This window comes from Tetrapisispora phaffii, chromosome 11 (genome assembly GCF_000236905.1).
Source record: "Tetrapisispora phaffii CBS 4417 chromosome 11, complete genome".
Lineage (NCBI taxonomy): Eukaryota > Fungi > Ascomycota > Saccharomycetes > Saccharomycetales > Saccharomycetaceae > Tetrapisispora > Tetrapisispora phaffii.
Genome location: NC_016530.1, coordinates 430,604 through 456,213, shown reverse-complemented (window position 1 = coordinate 456,213; position 25,610 = coordinate 430,604). Strand labels below are relative to the sequence as shown.

Below are 25,610 nucleotides of genomic sequence, written 5' to 3'. Positions count from 1 at the left end.
AAGCAATTGTATTTCGTTACATACCTTTCTAAAAATTTTGAGAACATGATATAGTGATAAATACGAAAGTATTAAAAACAGAATATTTAATTATTATCAACGCTAGATTCTAAGCACGTACGAGCGTTAATAATTTCAAGAGTAATTAGAACGAAGTTATGATAAGCTAATTAAAAAAATAAATTAATATTGTATTATTCATTGTTCTATACATTCAATAATAAAACCTAACTAAAATCAATTAATTGTGAGAAACCAGATTTAGCTGGATTAACGAATTCTGGCTTTAATTGCAAGTTTTCATCGAATTGGCCATCATTTTGTTTTCTGTAATTGTAAGGCTTTTCATTTTCAATGTTATCAACCCACGTATTAAGGCGTTCAACAGTTACATTGAACTCTTTTTCACCAAATTTGTTGGCGCCAAATGTTAAGAAAGATGGCAAAACAGAGAAACCGGTATAAAACAGGATGTTACGGTTAATTGGGAACAGCAGGTCTTCAATTGGACCATTAACACCATTATTAGAGTACTGTGCTTCTTTACCACCAAGAGTAACCATTAAACATGCTTTTTTACCAACAAAGTTACCATGACCATAACGATCAAAAGTACCATAAGCCAAACCTAGAGAATACACTCTCTCAACCCAACCCTTTAAAATGGCTGGCATACTGAACCACCATAAAGGAAATTGAAGGATTAGTAGGTCACACCATTTCAATTTTTCTTGTTCAGCCACAACATCATCAGTCAATTGATTGTTAGCGTAAGCAGCACCAGAGGCAGCTGCTATTTCTAATCTTTCACCTTTTGGATGGTTTTTGAAGTCGTCTTCATCTACAGTAGCCTTCCATTTCATTTGGTACAAATCACTAACTTTGACTTCGTGACCATTCTTTTCAAATCTCTTGACAGTCTCGCTTAACAAAGAGTGAGTTAAAGAACGAGTATCTGGGTGAGCTGTAACAATAAAGACCTTCATTTCGTTTGTTTGTTTTTTTGATTTGTATTTGTATTTGTAGTATACTATAATATTCTAGATATTTTGATTACTTGTTTATTTTTCCTGTAATTTGTATAATAGTAAAATGTACATAATAATCTCTATGGAATGTGAATTTTATATCCAAAACATCAATGCCTTTTATATCCAAAAGTTTTATGTTTCCAATCTAGTTTCAGATCCAGCTGGTGAATATTTGATTATAATCTCTACTACTTACATAATCTATTCAATTACATAATCCATTTCATTACTAATGCGCGATCGAGAATTTCTTATTCCAGGCAACCGCAGTCAGATCTTAGTAATATGTCTATTACTAATAACGTGTCTGGCGTGAAATTTTTTTGATGCAGTTTCAATGTTAGTGAACAACATTACTAACTAAGAATCTCGTGTGAAATCCTGCTTGGTACTTTTTGTTCACTTACTGAGTTGAAGCAACAATAAATGTTATTTCAAAGTTGGTGTTACTGACAAGAACAGAATTCTTTACTGGGTTGAAATTAAAAAAAAAAATGCCATCTCCTAGAATCGAACCAGGGTTTCATCGGCCACAACGATGTGTACTAACCACTATACTAAGATGGCAATAAGTTAACGGTTGTATTGTATTATGGTTACTACAATAATAGATTTAGGACAGGAATATAATATAATAGATAGACAGATATATGTGGAGTAACAAGCTTATGTTGGGTAGTTCCAACATCTAAGTTAGTGTCATTAGCCACTTCAGTTGCTCTATGTGGAGAAACAAGCTTATGTTGGTTAGTTCCAACATCTAAGTTAGTGTCATTAGCCACTTCAGTTGCTCTAGTATAGTCCATCTTCTTTATAGTTAAATAATCGATTGGTCCTTTATTAGTGTATTTAAACTATTCTATATAGAGTTAGAAGCCCTCTTATATATGAGTTGAACTGACAGTTGAATGAACACGTACACATGTTCATTCATCCTCCTAAGATCTTTAGTGCTGTATTGTACATCTGTGTTTATCGCGTAGCCATTTACATTGTAGTGAGAAATTTTCACCTACCACTTGGAAGATTGTTCTAGACCTTCTTTCCATTAGTAAGTGATCTATTAGTTCTGGACTCAAAGTGTCATAAACACTTAGTTCTGTCACATACACTACAATAATTCTGACACACCCCGTAAAGACATATTTCAATAATCTTTTTAACTGATTGTCGATATAGAACTTGATGGACTATGAAATTCTCCTGGGTCAGTTATCGTAAGAATATCTTTGGGAGTCAGTTTGTTTTGCATCGAAGATCTTAGTTTCTTAAAGTCTTCACAACTAACCGGTTTGGTTAAAACATCAGCAATGTTATCAGTGCCAGCAATTTTATATATTAGTAAGTCATCTGCTCGTATCCGTTCTTCGAGTTTAGCTAGTTTCAAATCCAGGAATCTATCTCTTCTGTTGGAGTTATAATTGTTCTTTAGATATTGAATACTAGGTTTGCTGTCTGTAATGGAAATGACAGTTGGATCCTTTTGTAGGTTCATTTCTTCTAAAATCTTTTTTAGATAATATGCCTCTTTAGATCCTTCATAGATAGCGTCCAGTTCAGCTTCAGTAGATGAGTTTCTGACAGCTGAGGAGGCTCTTGAAATGACTTTGTAGAGGTTCTCTCCATACCATAACATTATGCCCATTCTGGACTTCATGTCATGTTCCGTACCCAGTGAGGCATCAGATAGCAGAGTTATGGCCGGGTTATCAGTGGTTTCTCTTGTGAACACAATTTTTTCTGACTTAGTTTGGAAAATATAGTTCATAAGTTTATCAGCCATGTAAAAAACGTTGTCTGCTGGAAAGTTCACACTCCTGGCCAGTTTATTGGCAGCGAACTCTATATCATATCTACATCTAGATCTAATATAGTTAATCACGCCATTTATCTTCTGCAGTTCATTGATCTTTTTAGATCTTGTTTTAGTGTCCATAGAATCAATGTTTTTGATGTTGTGTTCATAGGATGAAACATGTGGAATAGAAGTAGTTTTAATATGACTAATTTTATCAAGCCAATCATTTTCAATACTTTCAATGTAAGATTGCAATGATAGGCTGATTTTACCTTCATCAATATTATAATCAAGGTCCATTCCTAGTACATCTGTACGTAGAATGCCTTGATTCATTTTTCCAATAATTTTAAGCTCAAATCTGTTTCTTAAGGTGGAAACAAACTCGTCTAGAAGTTCCTGACTTTTAGCAGCTATGACACAGTCATCTACATATACAGCTATCATGATGCTATAATCGTGATTTCTGAATATACCTGGCGTATGTCTGGAGTCATCCAGATCAATACTGTTCAGGAATTTTTTTAGATGCTCATTCCATTCCTTAGGACTTTGTTTTAAACCGTAAAGTGCCTTTTTTAACGGTGTCACAAATCTCCTATCGTGTGGAAGTGGAACATATATCTCCTCCCGTAAATCAGCATACAAAAATGCATGATTTATATCTAAAGTCTGTATCCACATCTTACGGTTATTGGCTATCATCAGGAACAATTTCAAAGTATCAATTTGAAGAAGATCTGTATGATAGTTACTGTAGGTGGCTTCCGTTTGTTTGTCCCCTCGGCAAACAATACGAGCTTTATGAGTCCCATCACGCTTCACCGTAAATATAGTCTGAAGAGGTATAATTCGGTTAGCTGGGACTTGATTTCTAGGAATGGAGATTGATGTGTCAAAAACTTGCATCTTCAAAAGATTTTGTAGTTCTTTCTCAAATGCTTCCGAAAAGAGTTTTCGTTCTCGAACGTCTGTATTATTGGTGATAGCAGTCTTAAAATATAAAGTTCTAATTTTATTGACTGCTTGTACAGAACGTAACTTGATTTTTTTCTTCTGTTCCTCCGCTGCTTCAAATTCCTCAAGATCCAAGGTGGTAAGTTCACGTTTCCGAGACTTTAATGGACGTCTAGTGATTGAAGCAAATTCTTTGAGAAACAGCTTTGTCCTTCTCTGTTTCATGGCTTCGGTGCTGGGAAACTTGTCCGAATTCTTATTATCGAAACGGTTGATTAACAGCAGCTCTTGATCAGAGACATTTTTAACGGGCTCACTTTCTGCGACACTGTCTGGCAAAATATCAATATGTGAAGTTGCAGTAGCAGTGTCCTTTGGTAAAGTAGACATATGAGCTTCGTGGACAGAATGGTTGTCTGAAGTATTCGAAGTGTCCTGTTCCAATGTAGGTTCTTTGACCTCCTCATCGGCGGTCGACGAGCGAGTGTGGTCAGAAACCTTTTGGTTGTCATGAATATTTATAGTATCCAGACCATAGACAGTGTCTTCTTGAATATTGGGCGGAATTTTATACTGAGTGTCATTTTCAATCCCTTCGATAATAGTAATGTCATCAGCATTACTGGGTTCAGCCTCAATTTCAAGAGCATCTTCTGATGTGACTTCATTTGTGTCATCGTTATCAGGAACGATTTCACTTAAGACCTTATTTGGATCTATGAAATCACCGTTTACTTCAGAATTAGCCAATATATAACTCATAGTACTAATGACTTTTCGAGTTTGTGGTAGATAGAACAAGTAACCAAAGGAATTTGGATCCTTACACAAGGTTATGGCTGGTATACCTTGATTGGTTAACTTGTTGTTTGTTTGATTTTTTACGAACGCATGCGCACCGAACGGTAAGAAGGAATTAAATCGAATTTGTTCATTCTTTCCTGATAATGTGGTCATTGGACTACAATTTAACTTCTTAGTCATGAACAAATTCCTGATTCTAGCAGCTGCAAGAGCTGCATATTTCCAGAGTGCCCAAGGAAGATCACTGTTATGCATTAATGTTCTAATATCATTGTTCATAATACCAATGAATCTTTCTGCACGAGCGTTGGAAGCATGGTCGTTTGTATCGGTAAGCATTAATTTAATACCTTTCTCCGATACATATGTTTTTAGAGAATCATTAGTAAATTCAGATCCTCTATCAACAATAAGCTCTTTTACAATTCGATCATATTGCTTTTCGATGTACTGTATATTATTTTTGATTTGCAGAGAAATGGTTTCTTTATTTTTATTCGTATGTGTGGATACTAGTAAAAATCTTGAAACATTATCTACCATCAATAATAAGTAGTTATCAACTTTTGCAAGGTTCTTTCCTAAAGGACCACGAATATCTAAGCTCCAGGATTGTCCTGGTTGCATTTGTTCGTAGTGTTTATTCATGGAGTCCTTGATATGATCATGCTGTTTCATTTTCGCTTGAACACATTGCTCACAGTAAAAATTGATCAGCTCTGATTTTTTTAAGTTGATTTTGTTAACATCTGAAAAAGCATTATTTTCAATATTGTGAACTATGACATCTACAGGAAGATGATTTGATCTTTCATGTGCTTCATGTATAGTCACAGTTTTATTATTAAAGCTTGTCGAAGGTTTAATCCATCTTATGGATGACGCCTTCGTTAATTTTTCCGAAGTCCTATTATCTTTGGAAGATAATAGTAAATCATCAGACTTTATCCAGGTAGTATTGGCTACGTTATGTATTTTAATACTAATGCTGTCATTCTTTAGATTTTTGTAATCTTCGGTAATTATAAAACCAAGTGTTTTGCGAAGGCCAATGGCTGACAGAACTGTTGCATCTTCATCTGGACAGTAGTAAACAGGAATGTATTGATATTTTCCGTTATTATCCATTCTAACTCTTAAGGACCCCTGTCCAATGATCTGCAGATTGCTTGAAGATCCGACACCAGAATATTCAGGGATTGTTGTTAATTTTCTATAATTGAAAATTAATCCCTTTTTATTGGTGAAGTTAATCCCAGATCCTGAATCAATTACTGTATCCACAGCTGATTTTAATTGATTCTTCTTTGTGGATATTTTCGTTTGTACTGGATTTCTCTGTACCTTTTTTACAATAGGCCTAAGAGTTTCTGGATTTTTAGAGTTAGATTTGGCTTCTTCTCGTTCAGATGAATAAAATTGCTTTATTTGTTCATGAAATTCAAAAGCATCCTCTGCGTGTTTTTTAATAATTCCTAGATATTGAGTAGGAGTTATTTTTGATAGATCAATAGGTACTGCATTAATTCGTTGCAATACTTGATTGTTAATCCTATTGATAATCAAATTGAAGATTTCCATCTTATTGGTGTCAATGAATTCTTCAATTCCAACTAATTTATTCAATAAATTTAGTTGTAAAGCTAAATTATTGGATTTCTCAGTGATTGACACTTGTTTCCATAATTTTTGGCGTTTGGCAAAGTTAAGTTTTCTTAAGAAAATTCTCTTAACTTCGTTTAAGATTTCAATGGAACTATTCTCCATGAAGATAAAGTCATATATATCTTCACACTTGATATTTTCCTTGAGTTGACCCTTTATGAATTGATCTTCTACAGGGTCAATTATTGTAGATTCTGGCAATTCATTTAAATTATCTAAATTGTAATAATTTAGGAATTTAACGAATTCCTTGATCCACAACGGAAGGTCCTCAATATTGATTAGTTTAAATTCAATATTAAGTGGAAGGTAATTCTTATTGATAACAACTTCTTTACCATTTAATGTCTTGAACATTAATGATCCATTGTTCATCAAGTTAGTTTGTTGATTACCTTCTTCCTTGTTACTGCCGTTTGTTACAGTATTATTAATGGACGTTCTTGTATGAGCAGTGGTTCTGTTATTTAACAGTCCTTCTCTATCAATGATTTTCGTCCTTAATTTTTCTATGTTCAGCTCAAGACCTTTTTCTTCCTCTTCCAGCTTAGTGATTTTGCTTAAATAGTCACCAGCTTCGATTGAGTTAAGAAATTCGTCATGCTTCATCATAGTCTTTTCGTATAAGCCCTCTAGGGTGCTTAAACGATTTTTAAATGTTCTAATGAAAACATCTGTGTTCTCATTAGGAATCTCAATATTTGATTGAAGGGTTTCCTTTACAACCTGAGAACTCGAATGGTCGTTATCCATCCGGGTAAGACCTCCATGTGGAGAAACAAGCTTATGTTGGTTAGTTCCAACATCTAAGTTAGTGTCATTAGCCACTTCAGTTGCTCTAGTATAGTCCATCTTCTTTATAGTTAAATAATCGATTGGTCCTTTATTAGTGTATTTAAACTATTCTATATAGAGTTAGAAGCCCTCCTTATATATGAGTTAATCTGACAGTTGAATGAACATGTGTACGTGTTCATTCATCCTCCTAGGCTCTTTAGTGCTTTATTGTACATCTGTGTTTATCACGCAGCCATTTACATTACAGTGAATAGTTTTCATCTATCATCTGGAAGGTTGTTCTAGAACCTTCTTTCCCACTAGTAAGTGATCAATTAGTTCTAGACTCAAAGTGTCATAAACACTTAGTTCTGTCACATACACTACAATAATTCTGACACTCTAGTATAGTCCATCTTCTTTATAGTTAAATAATCGATTGATCTTTTATTAGTGTAATTAAACTATTCTATATAGAGTTAGAAGCCCTCCTTATATATGAGTTAATCTGACAGTTGAATGAACATGTGTACGTGTTCATTCATCCTCCTAGGCTCTTTAGTGCTTTATTGTACATCTGTGTTTATCACGCAGCCATTTACATTACAGTGAATAGTTTTCATCTATCATCTGGAAGGTTGTTCTAGAACCTTCTTTCCCACTAGTAAGTGATCAATTAGTTCTAGACTCAAAGTGTCATAAACACTTAGTTCTGTCACATACACTACAATAATTCTGACACTTTGAGTCCAGAACTAATAGATCACTTACTAATGGAAAGAAGGTCTAGAACAATCTTCCAAGTGGTAGGTGAAAATTTCTCACTACAATGTAAATGGCTACGCGATAAACACAGATGTACAATACAGCACTAAAGATCTTAGGAGGATGAATGAACATGTGTACGTGTTCATTCAACTGTCAGTTCAACTCATATATAAGGAGGGCTTCTAACTCTATATAGAATAGTTTAAATACACTAATAAAGGACCAATCGATTATTTAACTATAAAGAAGATGGACTATACTAGAGCAACTGAAGTGGCTAATGACACTAACTTAGATGTTGGAACTAACCAACATAAGCTTGTTTCTCCACACAAAGTGTCATAAACACTTAGTTCTGTCACATACACTACAATAATTCTGACAGTTGGAACTACCCAACATAAGCTTGTTACTCCACAAGTCTGTCTTACATCTGTCTATCTATTATATTATAATCCTGTCATAACTCTGTCTATTGTAGTATCCGTATTACAGTAAACTACAAGTTGGAGGGCGTGTGGTCTAGTGGTATGATTCTCGCTTTGGGAAGCTTCTCAGCCTGTGCTGAGAAACAATTCAAGTATGCGAGAGGCCCTGGGTTCAATTCCCAGCTCGCCCCATCTTTTTTAGTTTTTACAACAATGAAATGTTTTCTCGAAAAAACTACAAACTTTGCAATATAGGTTATACATATCTGTTTGAGATATTACATAAATACAGAATGCCACACTTGAAGAATTACAAGTTAAAATATAACTTAAATTTTTAATGCATTATGCTTTATTCATTAAATATGAGTATATAATTTATTGGTGAGATGTACATTGATATTTATATATTACAGTTTTATCATCTTAATATGATTTATTCTAAACTGTTTAATCAACTTCTTCAACAGTTGGACCTTCAGCTTCTGGAGCTGGTGGAGCACCACCTGGGAAACCACCTGGAGCACCAGCTTCAGCACCTGGCATACCACCTTGTTGGTATAACTTGGTCATGATTGGGTTAGCAATTTCTTGTAAGTCCTTTAATTGGTCGTCAAATTCTTCCTTGGTAGCAGTTAAGTTGCTGTCTAACCAGGCAATGACTTCGTCAGCCTTCTTGGAAACAGTTTCCTTGTCGGCTTCTTCTAACTTGTCACCAGCTTCACTAATGGAATTCTTCAAGGAGTAAGCGATAGATTCTAATTGATTCTTAGAAGCGATTCTTTGAGTTTCCTTTTCATCTTCTTCCTTGAATTTTTCAGCTTCGGAAACCATCTTTTCGATATCTTCCTTTGATAATCTACCCTTGTCGTTGGTGATAGTAATTTTGTTAGTCTTACCGGTACCCTTTTCGACAGCGGTAACGTTTAAGATACCGTTAGAGTCAACATCAAAAGTAACTTCGATTTGTGGGACACCTCTTGGGGCTGGTGGAATACCACTTAAGTCGAATTTACCTAATAAGTTGTTATCCTTTGTCTTAGCTCTTTCACCTTCGAAGACTTGAATTAAGACACCTGGTTGGTTGTCAGCGTAAGTGGAGAAAGTTTCAGATTTCTTTGTTGGGATAGTAGAGTTTCTTGGAATCAATTTGGTCATGACACCACCAGCAGTTTCAATACCTAAAGATAATGGAGCGACATCTAATAATAATAAATCTTGGGTCTTAGAAGATTGGTCACCGGTCAAGATAGCGGCTTGGACAGCAGCACCGTAAGCAACAGCTTCATCTGGGTTAATGGATCTGTTTGGTTCCTTACCGTTAAAGTAGTCAGTGACTAACTTTTGGACCTTTGGAATTCTGGTAGAACCACCGACTAAGACAATTTCGTGAACCAAAGATTTGTCTAATTTGGAGTCGATTAAAACCTTTTCGACTGGGTCTAAAGTAGATCTGAATAAATCAGCACATAATTCTTCGAATCTAGCTCTGGTGATGGAAGTGTAGAAATCAATACCTTCAAATAGAGAGTCGATTTCAATAGAAGTTTGAGCGGAAGAAGATAAAGTTCTCTTAGCTCTTTCACAAGCGGTTCTTAATCTTCTTAAAGCTCTTTGGTTAGTTGTTAAGTCCTTCTTGTTCTTTCTCTTGAATTCTTGGACGAAGTGGTTAACTAATCTGTTATCGAAATCTTCACCACCTAAATGGGTGTCACCAGCAGTAGCTTTAACTTCGAAAATACCATCTTCAATGGATAATAAAGAGACATCGAAAGTACCACCACCTAAATCGAAAATCAAGACATTTTCTTCATGGCCTTTCTTGTCTAAACCGTAAGCAATAGCAGCGGCAGTTGGTTCGTTGATGATTCTTAAAACGTTTAAACCAGCAATAGTACCAGCATCCTTAGTAGCTTGTCTTTGGGAATCGTTGAAATAAGCTGGAACGGTGACGACAGCGTCGTTAACGTCACAACCTAGGTAAGACTCGGCGGTTTCCTTCATCTTACCTAAAACCATAGAAGAGATTTGTTCTGGAGTGAAAGTTTTGGTTTCACCTTTGTATTCAACTTGAATCAATGGCTTACCATCAACATCGACAATCTTGAATGGGAAATGTTTCATATCAGTTTGGACTTCTGGGTCACTGAAGTTTCTACCGATTAAACGCTTAGCGTCGAAAACAGTGTTAGCTGGGTTCATAGCGGCTTGATTCTTAGCGGCATCACCAATCAATCTTTCAGTGTCGGAGAAAGCGACGAAAGATGGAGTGGTTCTGTTACCTTGATCATTAGCAATGATATCGACTCTATCGTTAGCGAAATGAGCGACACATGAGTAGGTAGTACCTAAATCGATACCGACGGCCTTAGACATGTTTGAATATTCCTGTATACGAGTTTGGATAGGTTTAATAACTAGGTAAACTAATTTACGTAAGTATAGATCCTTGTTCTCTTTCTATAAGAGAGAATAACTGAAAAGAAGAAGTAATAAGCAGTACGAGAACTGACGAGAGAGGATGTGAGATCAGAAAGAAATTGTTCAATCGATAAAAGTAATCCATTTATATAATAATGAATTTTTCATTTTTTCCATTCTGCCAACCTCTCGAGAGTTAGTAATTGAATGCTAGTGAGCACTGGAAGAAGGCTCTAGAAGCTTGCACTGACCGCAGTGTTAAACAGCACTCTGACCGGTAAGCAACCACTAAATCGGTTTGAGTACCAACTGGCTTATAAGGTGAGCTATTTGTCGCTCGACAATTGAGATACATGCTGAGATACAGGCCCAGATACACAGATACGTAATGACAAGTTGCAAGAAGTTTCGAAATCTTAAAGCTTCTGGAAGATTCCATTGCGGTTTCGGGCGGGCAGTGTCTCGACAGTTGCGGCTGGGAGGGTCAATGCCGAGGCGAGACGGCGCGAGGCGGGGTGAGCTGAGAAGAGGAGCAGCTTTCTTCTAGAAGGTTCTTTCGATGTTTCGTTCTTTCGACGTTCTTGGTGTCACGTGGGTATCACGTGCGTCTGTTATGTCACGTGGCGTGCCTTGGATGATTCAGGGTAACGGTGTGGCAGAAGGGTTTGCGTAGGGTAATATCTATTGGTGTGTTATATACATATATATATATGTATATATATCAATTGAAGACGCTCACGTAGATACTTACATAGATGTATACTTAGGTTTACTCTTTCTTGGCCGGCGACGCTACTGGAGTGGATAAGTTGTAGGCAGACACCTTGAAAAGTAGGTCCTTGAATTTGCTATAGTATAGTTTCACGGCAGGGGGGACCTGAGGATGGCTGAATAGACCGTCCAATCTGACTCTCCATTGCGCAAAATTCGATTTCATATACTTGCTGTTCTCGTATCTCAACTTGATGAATAACAGGTACACGGCCAGGGTGATGAACGATCTCGAGTACAAAAACACAAATCTTACTATTAGTAGCAACAATAGATTCAGCTCAATGCTGCCAACAAGGCTAATGCATCTCTCGTTGTATTGTTTGACAAACTGGTCGATGTACACAACAGCCCTGTTGTTGCTCTCGACGCTGATGGAAAACACTTTTGGTAAGAGATTGTTCTTCAAATAGTTCAACGAGTGGAAGAGAGAAAAAATCAAAAATGGTAGTAGTGTGAATCTGATTGGAGGCGTTAGGAACCAGAACACAGACAAACTAGTGTATAATACATTCTCGTTAGTCAACAAATTCACTAGATTCAGTTCAGTGTCCTTGGCTTTTGGCTTCAGATGGAAGTGTTGGTAATTGATGATGCCAAACGATTCAATTACACCAGCATACGCAAGTCTATAGAAGAAAGGCTTGCCACTGATTACAAACAATAGCGAACTGATTAGAACCACAACGTGGCCAAAAAACCAGGCAAATTGTAATGTCTTGGCCAGTTCAATGAATTTCTCGCCAACAGTTTTAACTGGGGCGCTTGGGGTTGGAGGTTTTGGAGGCATGTTTTTGATTACTTATTGCTTTATTATCTCATGATCAACACAAAATAGAATACACGACTTTAAAATACATAAATACCTTTCCTGATTATGCATTCTCTTATATACAAGTTTACTTTAAGGATGTCTTTTCCCAGAGGACAAAAAAAAGAAAAAAAGAAAATTCAAGAAAGTCACCATAATAAAGCAGCCTCAAATGATAGCGCCGGTTGCATTGCGTGTCTCCTCAACAGATAGGTAAGTAAACTTCTATTACATAGGACATATATTCAATTAATTTACATACATGCATATAGATATTTAATTCATTATAACTCTAATAATACTCTTTTTTCATAGACCTTACTTCTTGCCTTTCTTTTTCTTGAAGACCATTGACGATAGATCGTTTACGTTTTTGGCAGATTCTTCTGAGGATGCGAAATCAAAACCCATAGCTTTCTGTAAGATAATCTTCTTCAATGCCTCTGTATCGATCGATTCTTCTAATTTTCTTTTCTTACTGCCTGCATTTTCATCGTCTAAATCTTCTATATCGTTTTCGATTTGTTTCAACTGTTGTTCATCATCTTCTTTATCCATCGATGATCCAGTGTCAATTCTCTTTTTCAATAATATTTGTGTTGAATTTAATATTTCCTTATGTTTATCTTTCGTAAATGCTGAATAGTCTGTTAGCCATCTTAATGCTTCAATCAATTTTAACGATGTAGTCAGGATTTTACTCTCACGTTCATTCTCATTCTCAAATTCATCCGTTTCTTTTATGTAGTCGATAGCCTGTTTGTAATCCTCCACTGCAGTAGCAAAATCTTCTACTTCTTGATCGACATCACCTAACAAGTCATATATAGCGGATAACTTCAATTTTGTCACCGAATCAACGTTTCCAGTGTCACAGTTTTCCATATATATGATACGTGCAACTTGTAATAATTCCAGTGTATTTTGGAAGTGGTCACCTTCTAAGTAGTCAACGTAACTTATCAGACCCTCTTCGTCAATATCATCTTCCGGGTCATGATTTTCATTGTCGCTGTTGTCTTGTTCTAGTTCACTTTCTCCATCATACACTTCTTCATCGATGGCAGCTTGTTCATCACCATCTTCACCATCAGTCGGATCCTCGTCCTCTTCTTCTTGATCAAACTGATACAATGTCGAATTTAGGTCAGTTTTTCCCTCTGTATCTTTATTGTCAGCATCTTCGTCGTCTTGTCCATCGTCACTTACCCAGTCCTCATTTTGACCATCGTCATCCTCACCTTCTGAATCGTCCATACCCCCTCCAAACATATCATTCTTCTCTACACCTAGCTGGTAAAGACAGCTTGCCAATAGCATGACATGATCGGGATTAATGGCATTACCAGCTGTCTTGGACTCCAAATCCAGTAGTTCCGCATAGCATTTCGACGCATTTGCTAGGTCACTGTTTGCTGTGTATTTAGCACCCTCTACGACCAAAGTTTTAATTGCCTTGTCCATTGTGCCGCACTTGTTCTGGTATATATGGATGGGCTAGTCAACTAAATGTATGTCCAAGTAGATAATCTTCTTCTCTATACACATTCACACAGACGTATATATATGTTTGTATGTGCATCTCCTTATATAGGGTGTGCACTGAAAAATTAGATTTTAAGGAAAAACGCGTAAGCGAATTGATCAGTTTGGCGTCTGTCACGGTGAACCTGTCATCGCAGAGAGGAAAAGACGCAACGCCATAAGAGAGAAGAGTCCAGAGGGTGTTCGACGTCGTTCAGACTGCAGAAGTTAGTCTCGAAGCCGTTGAAATGGTTTCAAGAAACACCAGACGTCTTGCAAGAGTGGGCGCTTCGTTGGAACATATGACATATTTCAATAAGCATGCAGACCTTGGGTAGAATACCGCACCTTCCACCCAAAGGCAACTGCCCCAGAACCACGAGATCCATCTGACTGTCTCTCTGTCCCTCTCTGCGATCTTCTTGACATCGTCATCCATGTAATCAATTACATCAACATCCGTGTCACCTCAAACGAAATTCTTACCCTACCGGATCAGGTCCTGGGTGGTCTGCACTAAAGCCCGCTGGGCCGTTGCCCAGCCCGCCTGGGAACTTGGCTGTTCGTATGCCGACGTTGCAGGTCTCAAACCTGCACACACACACACACACACACACACACACACACACACACACTCTCCCTCTCGAGCCCGAGCAATGCATGCACCTCTTGAACGTCATATGCCCATCCAATTGATCCACCATTGGCTGACCCAAACCTTCGAAAGCCTGGTGGTCCTTAACACAAAACCCAAACTGCTCGAACATCTGGCTTGCCGAAAAAGGAAATTGGTTAGAACATCCCGTACGAATGCTCCGAAAAGACCGCCAAAATCAAGATCTGGAAACGGAAACAAAATAAATTTTTGTTTTGTTTTGTAAAGAGATTGAGAATATACTTCACTAATTACAGCCATCAGAGACCGGACCACCTAGCCAACCAGTTGATCTATAGGACTATCGAGACCTGTGAACGCTTCTATATATATATATGGGTGTGTGTGTATCTAATTTGAGTGTGAGAGGTCGTCTTGTTGTTTCCAGCTTCATATTGGAAGAGACCAGGAAATAAATACTACAAGGACGGGACAGTAAGCCTTTTTATTTGCATAATGTCCATTAAACAAGAGGATCTAAGTGGAATGCCTGTGCAGGATAATTCGTCGATGAATGAGTACGGTGAGTCTAATGGAATGTCAGGGATGATGATTGCTGGTAGTTCAAAAAGTGTTAATATCACTAATGCTGAACAGCTAGCAGAACGTCATGATTTAGACGATATTAGTATGATTAATGAGCAAGAAGAAAAGTTTAGTAATGAGCACAACAACGAGGACGTCGGCAAGCACGGTCAAAAAATACCTGAACAACCTGATTTGAAAGTTATACGCAGAAAAGTGAATAACTACGTTGGTTTTGCAAATTTACCAAAACAATGGCATAGAAAATCAATTCAAAAAGGTTTTAATTTAAATTTGTTAGTTGTCTCCGAAAAAGGTATGGGTAAATCGACTTTAGTTAATACTTTATTCAACAAAAATATTTATAAGGATGAAAACGCAGTTAGATCAACTTTATCAACAAGTAAAGTTAATGATAACATTGAAATTAAATTAGAAGACAATGGAGAAAATAGAGCTGCTGCATATCCTGAAGAGAGCGCCGAATCGAACAATGATATTAAAATTGAAGTTATATCTACTATCATTGAAGAAAATGGTGTCGCTTTGAAATTGACCGTTGTTGATACTCCAGGTTATGGTGATGCAATTGATAACACAAATTGTTGGGAACCAATCGTTAAAGAAATTAACTCCAGATTCGATCAATATTTAGATCAAGAAAATAGAATCAATAGATCTAACATCGAAGATAACAGAATCCATGCTTGTTTATACTTGATCGAACCAACTGCTCATTTCTTGAAACCATTGGATTTGCAGTTTTGTTTAGCTGTACATGAAAAATGTAATTTGATTCCAATTATAGCAAAATCTGATATCTTAACTGACGAAGAAATTACTTCTTTCAAAGCAAGAATTTTGAACCAATTAACTGAAGCTGGTGTCCAATTATTTAGACCACCAACATATCAATTCGATGATTCTGAAACTATAAATTTAACAAATGAACTATATAACAAAATGCCATATGCTGTTGTTGGTTCTACCAATTTAGTTACAAATGCCGAAGGTAAACAGGTCAGAGGTCGTGCTTATCCATGGGGTGTAATCGAAGTTGATAATGCTCAACATAATGACTTTGTTTATTTGCGTGACTTATTGATTAGACAATGCTTAGAAGAATTACGTGAAAAAACTGATAATGTGCTTTATGAAAGTTATAGATCACAAAAATTAATTAAATTAGGAATTAAACAAGATAATTCTGTATTTAAGGAATTCGATCCTGAAATGAGACAAAAGGAAGACAAACAATTACATGAAGCAAAATTGGCTAAATTAGAAGCTGAAATGAAGTCTGTTTTCCAAAATAAGGTTTCAGAAAAGGAAAAGAAATTACAGAAATCTGAAAATGAATTATTTGCAAGACATAAGGAAATGAAAGAGAAATTAACAAAGCAATTAAAAGCATTGGAAGAAAAAAAGCATAGTCTTGAAATGTCAATTTCTCAAGCTTCTCAATCTCCTGCTCAAAAGAAGAAAGGGTTTCTACGTTGATACCTAAATAAAACGAATTAATCGTTTGAATCGCAATACACACTACAAGGAATAATTAATTTGGATGACATAAAAGAGGAGTTTTAAAATTGAGCAAGAATATACATATATATATTTTATATATAGATACTAAAAATAAAAAAATAAATACTATAAATGAAAATGTTTGAAATAAAAGTCCTTTTTAACATATAGATATACATTTGGTTTTAAATTTCAAAAGGTTTCATAATAAAGTCATTGCCAGTTATATAAAAGATATTATTCATGATGACATATATAATAAATTGTTTTATTTAACCTGCAATGACATTTGGTCAGGCCAAATCATCAATTATCACCAATCTTAAATGTTTATTCTTGCTCTCTGACAATGGAAATGATTCCAGTCGCGAAACTGTTACTTTTGTCTAACGCGATTTCTAAGCTGAAAAAAAATACCAAACAAAAATATTAAGCAATAAAATCAAGAATCCATTCATTGATTCTGAAATAATAAATTTAATCTATTACTCTTGAAACTGTTTATTAATAATTATATTTATATTTCATATCTCAATATTCATTAATTTAAAGGTGATTTTGGTTTCTTCCTACCAATTTCAATAAGCTGTTTCAAAAAAGAAAAGTTGCAAAGAAGGATCAATAAAGCATTGCAGTGTTAATGAGCTCTTAAAGATTACAAAATAAATCGATAATATAAAAATGAGAGAGCCAATTGATAACGAAAGAATGAAATCCGATATGCTCAAATATCATGATGAGTTTGCTACCTTTATTGCTGTCACTGGTGTGAACACTGATCGTTCGCAATCATCAAGGGCTCATAAAGCAAGAGGTAAATTATTCAAGCTATCAGATTCTCAATTCTACGAACTAAGTACGGATGTGTATGATGAGTTACAGAGAAGATTAGATGAAGCTCATGGTCAGCCAGAGCATCTTCTACCAAAAGCTTCTTTTCATGTGAAAAGAAATCAAGCCAGAGAAAAACTGTCCAATTTAACACAACCAAGGTTCTGTGATCTGGCTACGGATATTCTATTTGAAGTTAAAAGAAGAGGATATGACAGCAATACCATGGAAGCAGAACATGAAAAAGGAAAAGAAGAAGAAAAAATCGATAAAAGTAGACCAGAGACTCAACCTACATCCCCAATACCACCATCTGGAACTATCCAAACTTCTCATGTTATTGCTAGAAAAGCCTCATTGACTTGGTCATCAGATGGAGAAGAAGACAAGAAAGAGGATAAACAAAACCTCAAAAGAGACTCAAATGAACATGAAGCAGTTCCTTTTGAAACCAGAGGTTCAGTCCAGAAGACAGTATTACCATATTCTGAAATATATAATCCAACGCTACGTACACCAAATGTTACTTCTTCAATTTTTGATGGTAATGATGTAGTTAAGCCACCAAATCAAATGGGGGAGACTAACGGTACCACCAGTTCACCTGGGTATAGTATATTCAGTCCTGTTGATAAATATTATGCTTTTGATAACACTGATCACACAACTGAATCTCCTGTTTTATCGCAAGGTTTGGTGCCAAATATGACCGTAACAACCGAAGAAAACCATGAAACTCCATTTGTTGATGTAGTTACTGAGAAGACACCAATAAAAGCAGACCTAGAAACTGCATTCAAAGAGATAGGCTCTGAAGGTTCAATTGCCGCTGAAGGAATAAAATTGAACGACTCAATGGCAACTGAAGAAAATGATACCAATAGTGTTCCTAATGAAAGTAAATATGTTGATACTGTTTCCAATGAAAATAACGACGATAATATAGTTCCTGATGAAAAGAAAGATATCAACATTGTTGTAGATGAGAATACCGATAGGAATATTAAACAATTTTCTGATCTCAATGCTCAAATTAGCGAACTAACGATTGAAAACGAACAATTAAAACAACGTATTGCCGAATTACAACTATCAGAGAAACAAGCTCAACTTTTGCCAAATAGTTTCAAAGACACTTTCAGCTCTGAAACCCAATCTAATAATTTTGATTTTCTACAAGAGAATTCATTAGTTAAATTTGTCGTCGATGATGGTAACGTGCCTTACCATTTAGTTGTTCACTTACATTGCTTTATTTCTGAGTTTTACAAGGCCTTAAATCAAAATGATGAAGAAGACACTGACAATAAATTATTTGAACTGTTATTAAAGATTTCTAATTGCTCAAAAGAAATAATGGATTTTGTCCCTATCACAGAATACCGTGATGAAATTACTGTTTTAAAAGTATGTATATCTCATTTAATAAGTACCGTCAGATACTATTTGATTTATGGGAATTTGTTACCAAAAATTACAGTTCAAGCCTCTATCTCTGAATTAGCAATTTCATTCTGTAGATTAATTTCATCGGCGAAAATCAGAAGATTAGATGACGTAAGCACACCAGTTGATGCTGTTTTTAATATAGATGATAAATCTACGTTAAATTCTCCAAATGATTCAGTAAAGAGCGGCACTAGATCAACATTAACTGCAATTCCATCACATCTAACTTTGGAAACGAAAGAAATATCACCTGTTAAGCCTTTGAAGATAACTCAAAAAGTAAATCGTAATATTGCAAATACCCCTCCATCTGTTAGGAAACCAAACTCAACAAGTTTATTCTCATCAATGATGGATACTAAATCCACGAAACCAACAACTGCCGAGGTTATATCAAATTCTGACATTGTGGCAGAAGAAAACATCGCTAAGCCAACAAAAACTGGCCTTGGCATTCTAAATATTAACAAAGTTCAAGATTCAGATGAAAATATAGGCGAGACTGAACATATGACAAAGACTAAAGATGATGAAGAGGATGAACTTAATGAAACTGTAAAGGAAACTGAAGCATTTGACAATCGCGCATTAATAGCTCAATCAGTTCCAGAGATAACTGTGAATTCAACTAGTTCTAAAGAAGATTCTGAATTGGATAAATCATCAAATTTGGTTGATCCTTCCATTAACGATCTTGATTCTATGAGGGAAGTCAAGGAAGACAAGACTGACAATGAAGATAACCTAGGTACAAACGAAGAAATAGAAAATTCAGAAATATATTTTGAAGCTGATGCTTTTGATGTTGAAAACCCTGATAATACATTATCTGATTTATTATTTTATGTTGAACATCAAACTGTCAGTGTTATATCTTCCATCCAATCTTTACTACAATCTATCAAAGAACCAAACGTAACTAAAGGTAGTTTGAGAAAGGATGCAGTTTCAATTAATTCCGTAATTACTTTAATTATGAGTGCCACTTCTGCAGGTATGGAGCAGAAAAGAAATTTTAAATTGAGGGAACATTGTGGATGGATTATTCAAAGTCTCGAAGATTGTATCACAAGAATAACAACTCTTTGTGAATTAGTATCAGAAGCCTCCTCAGCTTCATCATTTAAAGAAAATGATCTGGCAGACAAACAATATAAACAACGTTTAGCAGGTATTGCATTTGATATTGCTAAATGCACTAAGGAGTTAGTGAAGAGCATCGAACAAGCTAATTTAGATGAGAATTAAGAACAGATTTCTTTACCTCCACATAATTTTTTCAATATGCATAAATCAATTGCGTTGTATTATTATTTTTCCTATTTTTATATGGAATTTTGGACATTATCATACCCTAGAAAAAAATCAGTTTTAAAATTAACTATTTAGATAATATAAATATACATTGTATTTTAATTTATATAGAAGTCATTATATTATTTACAGATTTAGATAATTTATAATTAAATTCTTAACGAAAAAACATTACCTTATTTACAGTATGCGTTTTGTTTTTAGGTTTTCAAATTGGTTCTAGCATAAAGTTTAATAAATGTACAGGAATCCTATACCAGTTTCTTTTTTATCATTTTTACAAAAACTGAAGATGCAATTATATCTTAAGTTTTGGTTTCGTAATTTAGCCAAAAAAATCATAATTGGTGTTTTTCAGAATGAGCATTTGCCAATTTGATCAATGATATATCGTTTTCTCTGTTCAATAATTCTTTTTCAATGAAATTTTTAGTTTTCTGTATACCATTTGTGGACAACATACCACCTATCAATGCATTTAATACCGTGCTACAAACTAGAGGTTCACCACTACCTTTCATATCTATTTTAAGATTATCCCTCATTTTCCAAAAGATTAATGAATTTAGTTTCTTTTCTTTAACAAATTTTGAAAGTACAGCAGTGGAGATCAGTAATTTTGAGAAAGACGTTCCTAAATTTGTGAAATCTAGACCATTGATATCATTTTCTATAATATTTGTGGAATCTTTCTTCGTTGTATCTTTTTGGTTGATAGAATATATTGAGGCTTGATATTTTAAAAATTGAGAACCTAAAAGTGATAACTTTTCATTATATGGTTTTGACCCATGTGCAAATGATTTATGAGTTAAACATTGTAATAACAGATCATCACTCATATTAATATCATATTTCTCTAAGTTTAATGCTTTTCTAATTGTCTGTTGATATTCATCACTTTTAATATTATTGTAAGACAGTCCCTTTGGATTCTTCAAATAAGACTCTGGATCTCTTTTTATACCCCTAATACGAGGACCAGAGTGCAAATATGTAATCAGACGTGCCGGCCTCCAAATTGGTTTATTTATAATTGGTTTGCAAATGTTCATTGAGGGAAAGATGAAGTTGGCGAGCGTCTTACAGTTTTCGGTATTTAAAGATTATTTGGATGTACAAGTTGGATATCACTTCTTCCTTAATCAAATATATAGATATGATTATGATAATGTGTAAGTCTCCTAAAATTGAGTGTAAATTATAATATATTATAAATTGTAAATGGCTTAAAGATACATTTATCTATTGTGTTAAATATTTCATATGTTAAATCTATGAGATTTTGTCAAAATGGAACAGCCAGTTCGTACATAATGATCTATTTATGAAAGTAAATTTTTATAATTTGTTACTTAGTGTCAATGTCAGTTCACGAATGGTTGCGACAGAACAAGGTGTATTCTGATTGAGAAGTTTCAATACGATGGCTTATGAATCCATAAAGTGGGAGTAAACAAGAACAACGATCATATGACTTTTAAGTTTATGCCAGTAGTTCTAACATACAACTAAAGTTATGAAAACTGTTGTGATGTGATACGTCGCAGTAGGTTGTGATATCAATTGTTTTGTAAATTATTTAATTACCTAAATTAGAATATATATATTGAAAATTTATAATGCAGTGTATTTTACATTTCCCTAGACCGATCTTAAGATAAATAATCGTTGAAACTGGTTATACCATCGTCGAGTATACCTAAATTAAACCATTCGTGTTCCAATGCTTCCTTTGCAGTTATTCTCTTAGTCGGATCAAATTCAAACATTTTATTAATTAAGTCCGTGAAGTAGTACCAAAATAAGAACGTTTCCTTTGTCAATAATTTTTTTTCATTTGTAAGCGTTGTATTTAATTCACCCGTTGTTAAATAGCTAGACTGTGGCATATCATTACCTGATGAAAGGCTATCTGAGCCATCTTCGTTTTTATAATAGTAGTTTAAATTCGTATTATCATTTAAGTTGAAATTATCGAGATGGTAGTAATTGTTATAGTTACAAGGTGAATTTTTATACCCATCCATTCTTGATAATTTTGACTTAATAAGTTTCCAATTTTGTTCCGGTGATAAATTTAAATCGACCATTAGAGGATTGTTCCCGTACAAGTCTTGATTAATTTTCTTCGAGAGATATTTATCGATCCTATCGCATCCATCTCTAACTCTTTTAATCGATTTTGCTGTGGAGACAATTTCTCCTCTCTTATTAGTTTCTGGCCATTTTAATTGGTAAGTGCTTTTATCAAAATGTTTAGCAACAGTGGTAGAAATATCGGCAGGCAGGTTTCCAAGTTTTGACATGATTTTATAAAACATTTTTTCTACCAATTTAGAGGGTACTTGTGTACCGTTAATTCTTTCCATCATTGCCAAATGTTCTAAATTTTCATGAATTGGGTATAAAGATTCGCCAGTGACTAACTCTACTAGAACACAGCCGATAGACCAAATATCGCAAGGAAAGGACCAACCCAGGCCCAAAATAATTTCTGGAGCTCTGTAGTGCCTTGTTGAAATCACTGGGGGATGGTACTCGTTGTAGAAGATAGCAGATCCGAAATCTATGATTTTGATTTCTGGGTTCTTTAGAATCTTTTGAATGCCACCATCGCTGGCATTCTTTCTTCTTACGCTTAAGTGGTTGACTATTTCCTTTGGCAGCTGTCTCGTTAGATATTTCTGGTCATCTACGAGCAATATATTTTCTGGTTTCAAATCTGTGTGTATTATTCCTAAATCGTGTAAGAAACAGACTGATCTAATAAGTTGTCTTGCGACTGCCTGAACCTGCGATCCAGGGAACCTTGCGATTGCATTAGAGCACATGAAATCATAAACTGATTTCCCATATAGTTCAGTGACGATGCAAATATGATTTTTGTAGTCGAAGACGTCGTTGAGCAGTATACATTGGAACTCCCCTGCGGGATCATTTACTTGTATAGTTTTCAAAATTCTTAATTCCGTCTTTGCTGCTTCTCTATACCTGTCCACTGCTTTTATCACTTTAATAGCTAGCATATGGTTGTTATTCAATGTGTCTGTGCATTTCAGGACTTTTCCAAAAGTACCTTGGCCCAGCAACTCTTTCACGACAAACCTCTTGTCACAGAAAATATCGTTGTCCTTATATTGGTAGTGGCCATCTTTCTCTGTTTTGAAATTGTTTGCGGTTAAATTGTTTGCGCTTGTGGAGGACCCTGACAACCTGCTGCTGGCTGTTGATTTGTACCTGGAGACACTCTCTGAGAGAGCCCCATTCGAGTCGGTAAGAAAGTAGTTGTCGTTATCAGCTTGACTGCTGCCGTTGAAATTTGCATCTATTATATTATTATTACTACTCTTAAAGAACTTCGAGTGCGATGTCCTGCTCGTCATGGAGGACAACCGCCTCTTGAACTGGTTAACGTTCATATGCCCACCATGCTTGCTATTGCTTGCACCGCTGTGCATGCTCTCGTTACTGCTGTTGCTCTCTGTGGCGGCAATGCTGTCAGTATTCCTGTTTCTGCCTAGCCTGGACGCAGGTGAAGGAGATCTTACGACGGTTATATCGATGAGTCTATTCGACTCTATTGTAATCGCCGAGTCTCCTGTCAAGTTCACCAACTCATCTTCCGTCTCCACCGTATTGAAATTGGCACCCTGGAAGGTGCTTGCCCTGGGAATGGATGCCGAGTCCCCTGGGAAATTGTACTGATAGACTAGTTTCGAATAGGGCAGTTGCGGCAAGGAGATTGTCCTCTGCTTCCTTGTCCTTGGGAGGGCGGCCGACCTGTCTTCCAGCGACGTCTGATCATTACGGGCAGATTGAGACGCTACCGTCAGGTCGACGAACTTATTATTGAACGGGTCATTCAGAATGACTGGGTACGCATTGCTTGCGTAGATCGGGTTTTTATTAGCTTCGCTCATCTCTGCTGAATAGAGGAGAATATTACCAAACAGTGGTGTGTATGCGTGTGTGGATATATATTAATGGATTCGATATGCACCGATATAAGTATATGCATGAACACACATACAACGGGGGGTGAAATATATCTTAGAGAGACTCTATATATATATCGTTAGGCTCCTGGAACTACGACGAAGTGCGAGGGGATGAAGAAGTTTAGCTATATTTTATTACTAATCGGCAGTGCGATAAGCAAGAATATATATATGAGAGCGTATCAAATCCAATATATTATCGATTCCGTAATTGTGGCAATTAGAGTTCGAGTTAAAATTAAAATAGTAATTTGAATGGATAATGGAGACCATGGAGTTTTAGAAAACGTTTAAATGGATTATTACTAGAAATCGAGTTGTAGTCACCGTGCATAATGTCTAATGTGCGGTCAGCGAAAATCCTCAAAGTGGTGTTGACGTTGGATTGATTAAGAAAGTCGTTTTTGTGACTGGTTGGGCATGGGATGATCGATTTCTGTGTCTGGTTCCGCCACTTGCGCGCGTGCGAGAGACAGTCATGGTCATGTAATGCCGCGGGGAAGGGAAGGGGGGGCGAAAGGAGGGGCGGGGAAAGCGTCAAGAAAATGAATCATGCAGCGTTAAGCGCGTGGGCGCGTGCGCGGAGCGTCGTGGTTAGGACATAGAAGACTGCCACAAAATCCCATGCGGTTTGCCAGCCGCGGCGGTGTCGCGGTGGTTATCGCGGCAACCGCGGGGAGTCGGAGGGGCCTGGCCGGCAAAGAGACGATAGCGGCCGGCGGCGCGATAAGGCGGGCGCGTGGGTGCTTCTACAGCGTAGGCGCTAACTCAATTCCAAAGGGTCTTGTTGGCACCAGCCCACTGCCCACTGCCCCACCCCTAAACAGAGAAGCCCGGTGCCGGGTGACCTGCGTTGTCTGTCGGAAATGCGGTTCCCGGATACGCTCAAGTTACGTAATCCATGGCAATGGCTATACATTCTCTTCCCATTGATCTGATGGTGCATGGACATGCACGTTGCAGCGAAAGCCGTCTCGGTTATCTATTGTGTGCTACCTATTTACATGGAATGGGAAAGACATGCGCTCTCTCCCCTTACAAAACATACACAGTGTCTAATTAGAGTGGAACGAGTCACCCGTTACGGCTCACCGAACTTCTTGCCTGTCGGTGGCGCATTCTTTGTGGCTCCAGTGCCATCGCCATCACTGGTGGTGGCGGCAGCGGCAGCGGCAGCGCCTCGTGGCTCTGGAAGTCCCAAGTGCTTGAAATCGTCACGTTCCATTAATCCATGATCCATTCTGCATTTCAGATAGTCACGTGCTTTTATACGGCAGTTAACGGCACCGTTTTCGCCTTTAACTAACTTGATACAGTTCATGTATGCAATCATTTCATTCGTGCATTCACCGTCATGGTCCAATGGGAATGAACCTCTCTCTGGTGGAGTTGGCGACAGTCTGAACGTCGAGCCACCTGGATTACCACTCATTATTTACGTTTGCTTACTAGCTTTCGGTTAGTCAGCGACAGGCACATATATCAACGCACTTCTCACTCTCGTGCTTATATACGTTTCCCATTTGGTTTTTCATTTCGCTGTTATGGAGAAAGGG

At 36.4% G+C, this 25,610-nt stretch overlaps 10 protein-coding genes and 2 non-coding genes across 12 annotated transcripts; 3 read left to right on the top strand and 9 right to left on the bottom strand.

The window, feature by feature from the left end:
• Nucleotides 1-227: 227 nt before the first annotated feature.
• On the bottom strand, nt 228-986 carry TPHA0K02130 (NAD(P)H-dependent oxidoreductase; the record flags this gene model as incomplete). Its single annotated transcript, XM_003687730.1, has 1 exon — nt 228-986. One exon carries the CDS (start codon nt 984-986, stop codon nt 228-230), a length of 759 nt encoding a protein of 252 aa, XP_003687778.1.
• Nucleotides 987-1,526: 540 nt separating this feature from the next.
• Nucleotides 1,527-1,598, bottom strand: TPHA0Ktrna1H. Its single transcript has one exon. It is a non-coding gene; the product is annotated as a tRNA-His (tRNA).
• Nucleotides 1,599-2,190: 592 nt separating this feature from the next.
• TPHA0K02100 (uncharacterized protein) lies at nt 2,191-7,107 on the bottom strand (the record flags this gene model as incomplete). The annotated part of the gene is made up of 1 exon (XM_003687729.1): nt 2,191-7,107. The coding sequence occupies one exon, from the start codon at nt 7,105-7,107 to the stop codon at nt 2,191-2,193; it is 4,917 nt and encodes a 1,638-aa protein (XP_003687777.1).
• Nucleotides 7,108-8,311: 1,204 nt separating this feature from the next.
• TPHA0Ktrna1P lies at nt 8,312-8,419 on the top strand. The gene is made up of 2 exons: nt 8,312-8,348; nt 8,383-8,419. It is a non-coding gene; the product is annotated as a tRNA-Pro (tRNA).
• Nucleotides 8,420-8,678: 259 nt separating this feature from the next.
• Nucleotides 8,679-10,604, bottom strand: SSA2 (Hsp70 family chaperone SSA2; the record flags this gene model as incomplete). Its single annotated transcript, XM_003687728.1, has 1 exon — nt 8,679-10,604. One exon carries the CDS (start codon nt 10,602-10,604, stop codon nt 8,679-8,681), a length of 1,926 nt encoding a protein of 641 aa, XP_003687776.1.
• An 814-nt stretch (nt 10,605-11,418) lies between these two features.
• Nucleotides 11,419-12,210, bottom strand: POM33 (nucleoporin POM33; the record flags this gene model as incomplete). Its single annotated transcript, XM_003687727.1, has 1 exon — nt 11,419-12,210. One exon carries the CDS (start codon nt 12,208-12,210, stop codon nt 11,419-11,421), a length of 792 nt encoding a protein of 263 aa, XP_003687775.1.
• Nucleotides 12,211-12,549: 339 nt separating this feature from the next.
• HIF1 (Hif1p) lies at nt 12,550-13,695 on the bottom strand (the record flags this gene model as incomplete). The annotated part of the gene is made up of 1 exon (XM_003687726.1): nt 12,550-13,695. The coding sequence occupies one exon, from the start codon at nt 13,693-13,695 to the stop codon at nt 12,550-12,552; it is 1,146 nt and encodes a 381-aa protein (XP_003687774.1).
• A 1,171-nt stretch (nt 13,696-14,866) lies between these two features.
• On the top strand, nt 14,867-16,435 carry CDC3 (septin CDC3; the record flags this gene model as incomplete). Its single annotated transcript, XM_003687725.1, has 1 exon — nt 14,867-16,435. One exon carries the CDS (start codon nt 14,867-14,869, stop codon nt 16,433-16,435), a length of 1,569 nt encoding a protein of 522 aa, XP_003687773.1.
• Nucleotides 16,436-17,140: 705 nt separating this feature from the next.
• On the top strand, nt 17,141-19,987 carry TPHA0K02050 (uncharacterized protein; the record flags this gene model as incomplete). The annotated part of the gene is made up of 1 exon (XM_003687724.1): nt 17,141-19,987. One exon carries the CDS (start codon nt 17,141-17,143, stop codon nt 19,985-19,987), a length of 2,847 nt encoding a protein of 948 aa, XP_003687772.1.
• Nucleotides 19,988-20,391: 404 nt separating this feature from the next.
• MRPL15 (mitochondrial 54S ribosomal protein mL57) lies at nt 20,392-21,108 on the bottom strand (the record flags this gene model as incomplete). The annotated part of the gene is made up of 1 exon (XM_003687723.1): nt 20,392-21,108. One exon carries the CDS (start codon nt 21,106-21,108, stop codon nt 20,392-20,394), a length of 717 nt encoding a protein of 238 aa, XP_003687771.1.
• A 600-nt stretch (nt 21,109-21,708) lies between these two features.
• On the bottom strand, nt 21,709-23,976 carry KNS1 (serine/threonine protein kinase KNS1; the record flags this gene model as incomplete). The annotated part of the gene is made up of 1 exon (XM_003687722.1): nt 21,709-23,976. The coding sequence occupies one exon, from the start codon at nt 23,974-23,976 to the stop codon at nt 21,709-21,711; it is 2,268 nt and encodes a 755-aa protein (XP_003687770.1).
• Nucleotides 23,977-25,135: 1,159 nt separating this feature from the next.
• COX19 (Cox19p) lies at nt 25,136-25,486 on the bottom strand (the record flags this gene model as incomplete). The annotated part of the gene is made up of 1 exon (XM_003687721.1): nt 25,136-25,486. One exon carries the CDS (start codon nt 25,484-25,486, stop codon nt 25,136-25,138), a length of 351 nt encoding a protein of 116 aa, XP_003687769.1.
• Between the last annotated feature and the right edge of the window lie 124 nt (nt 25,487-25,610).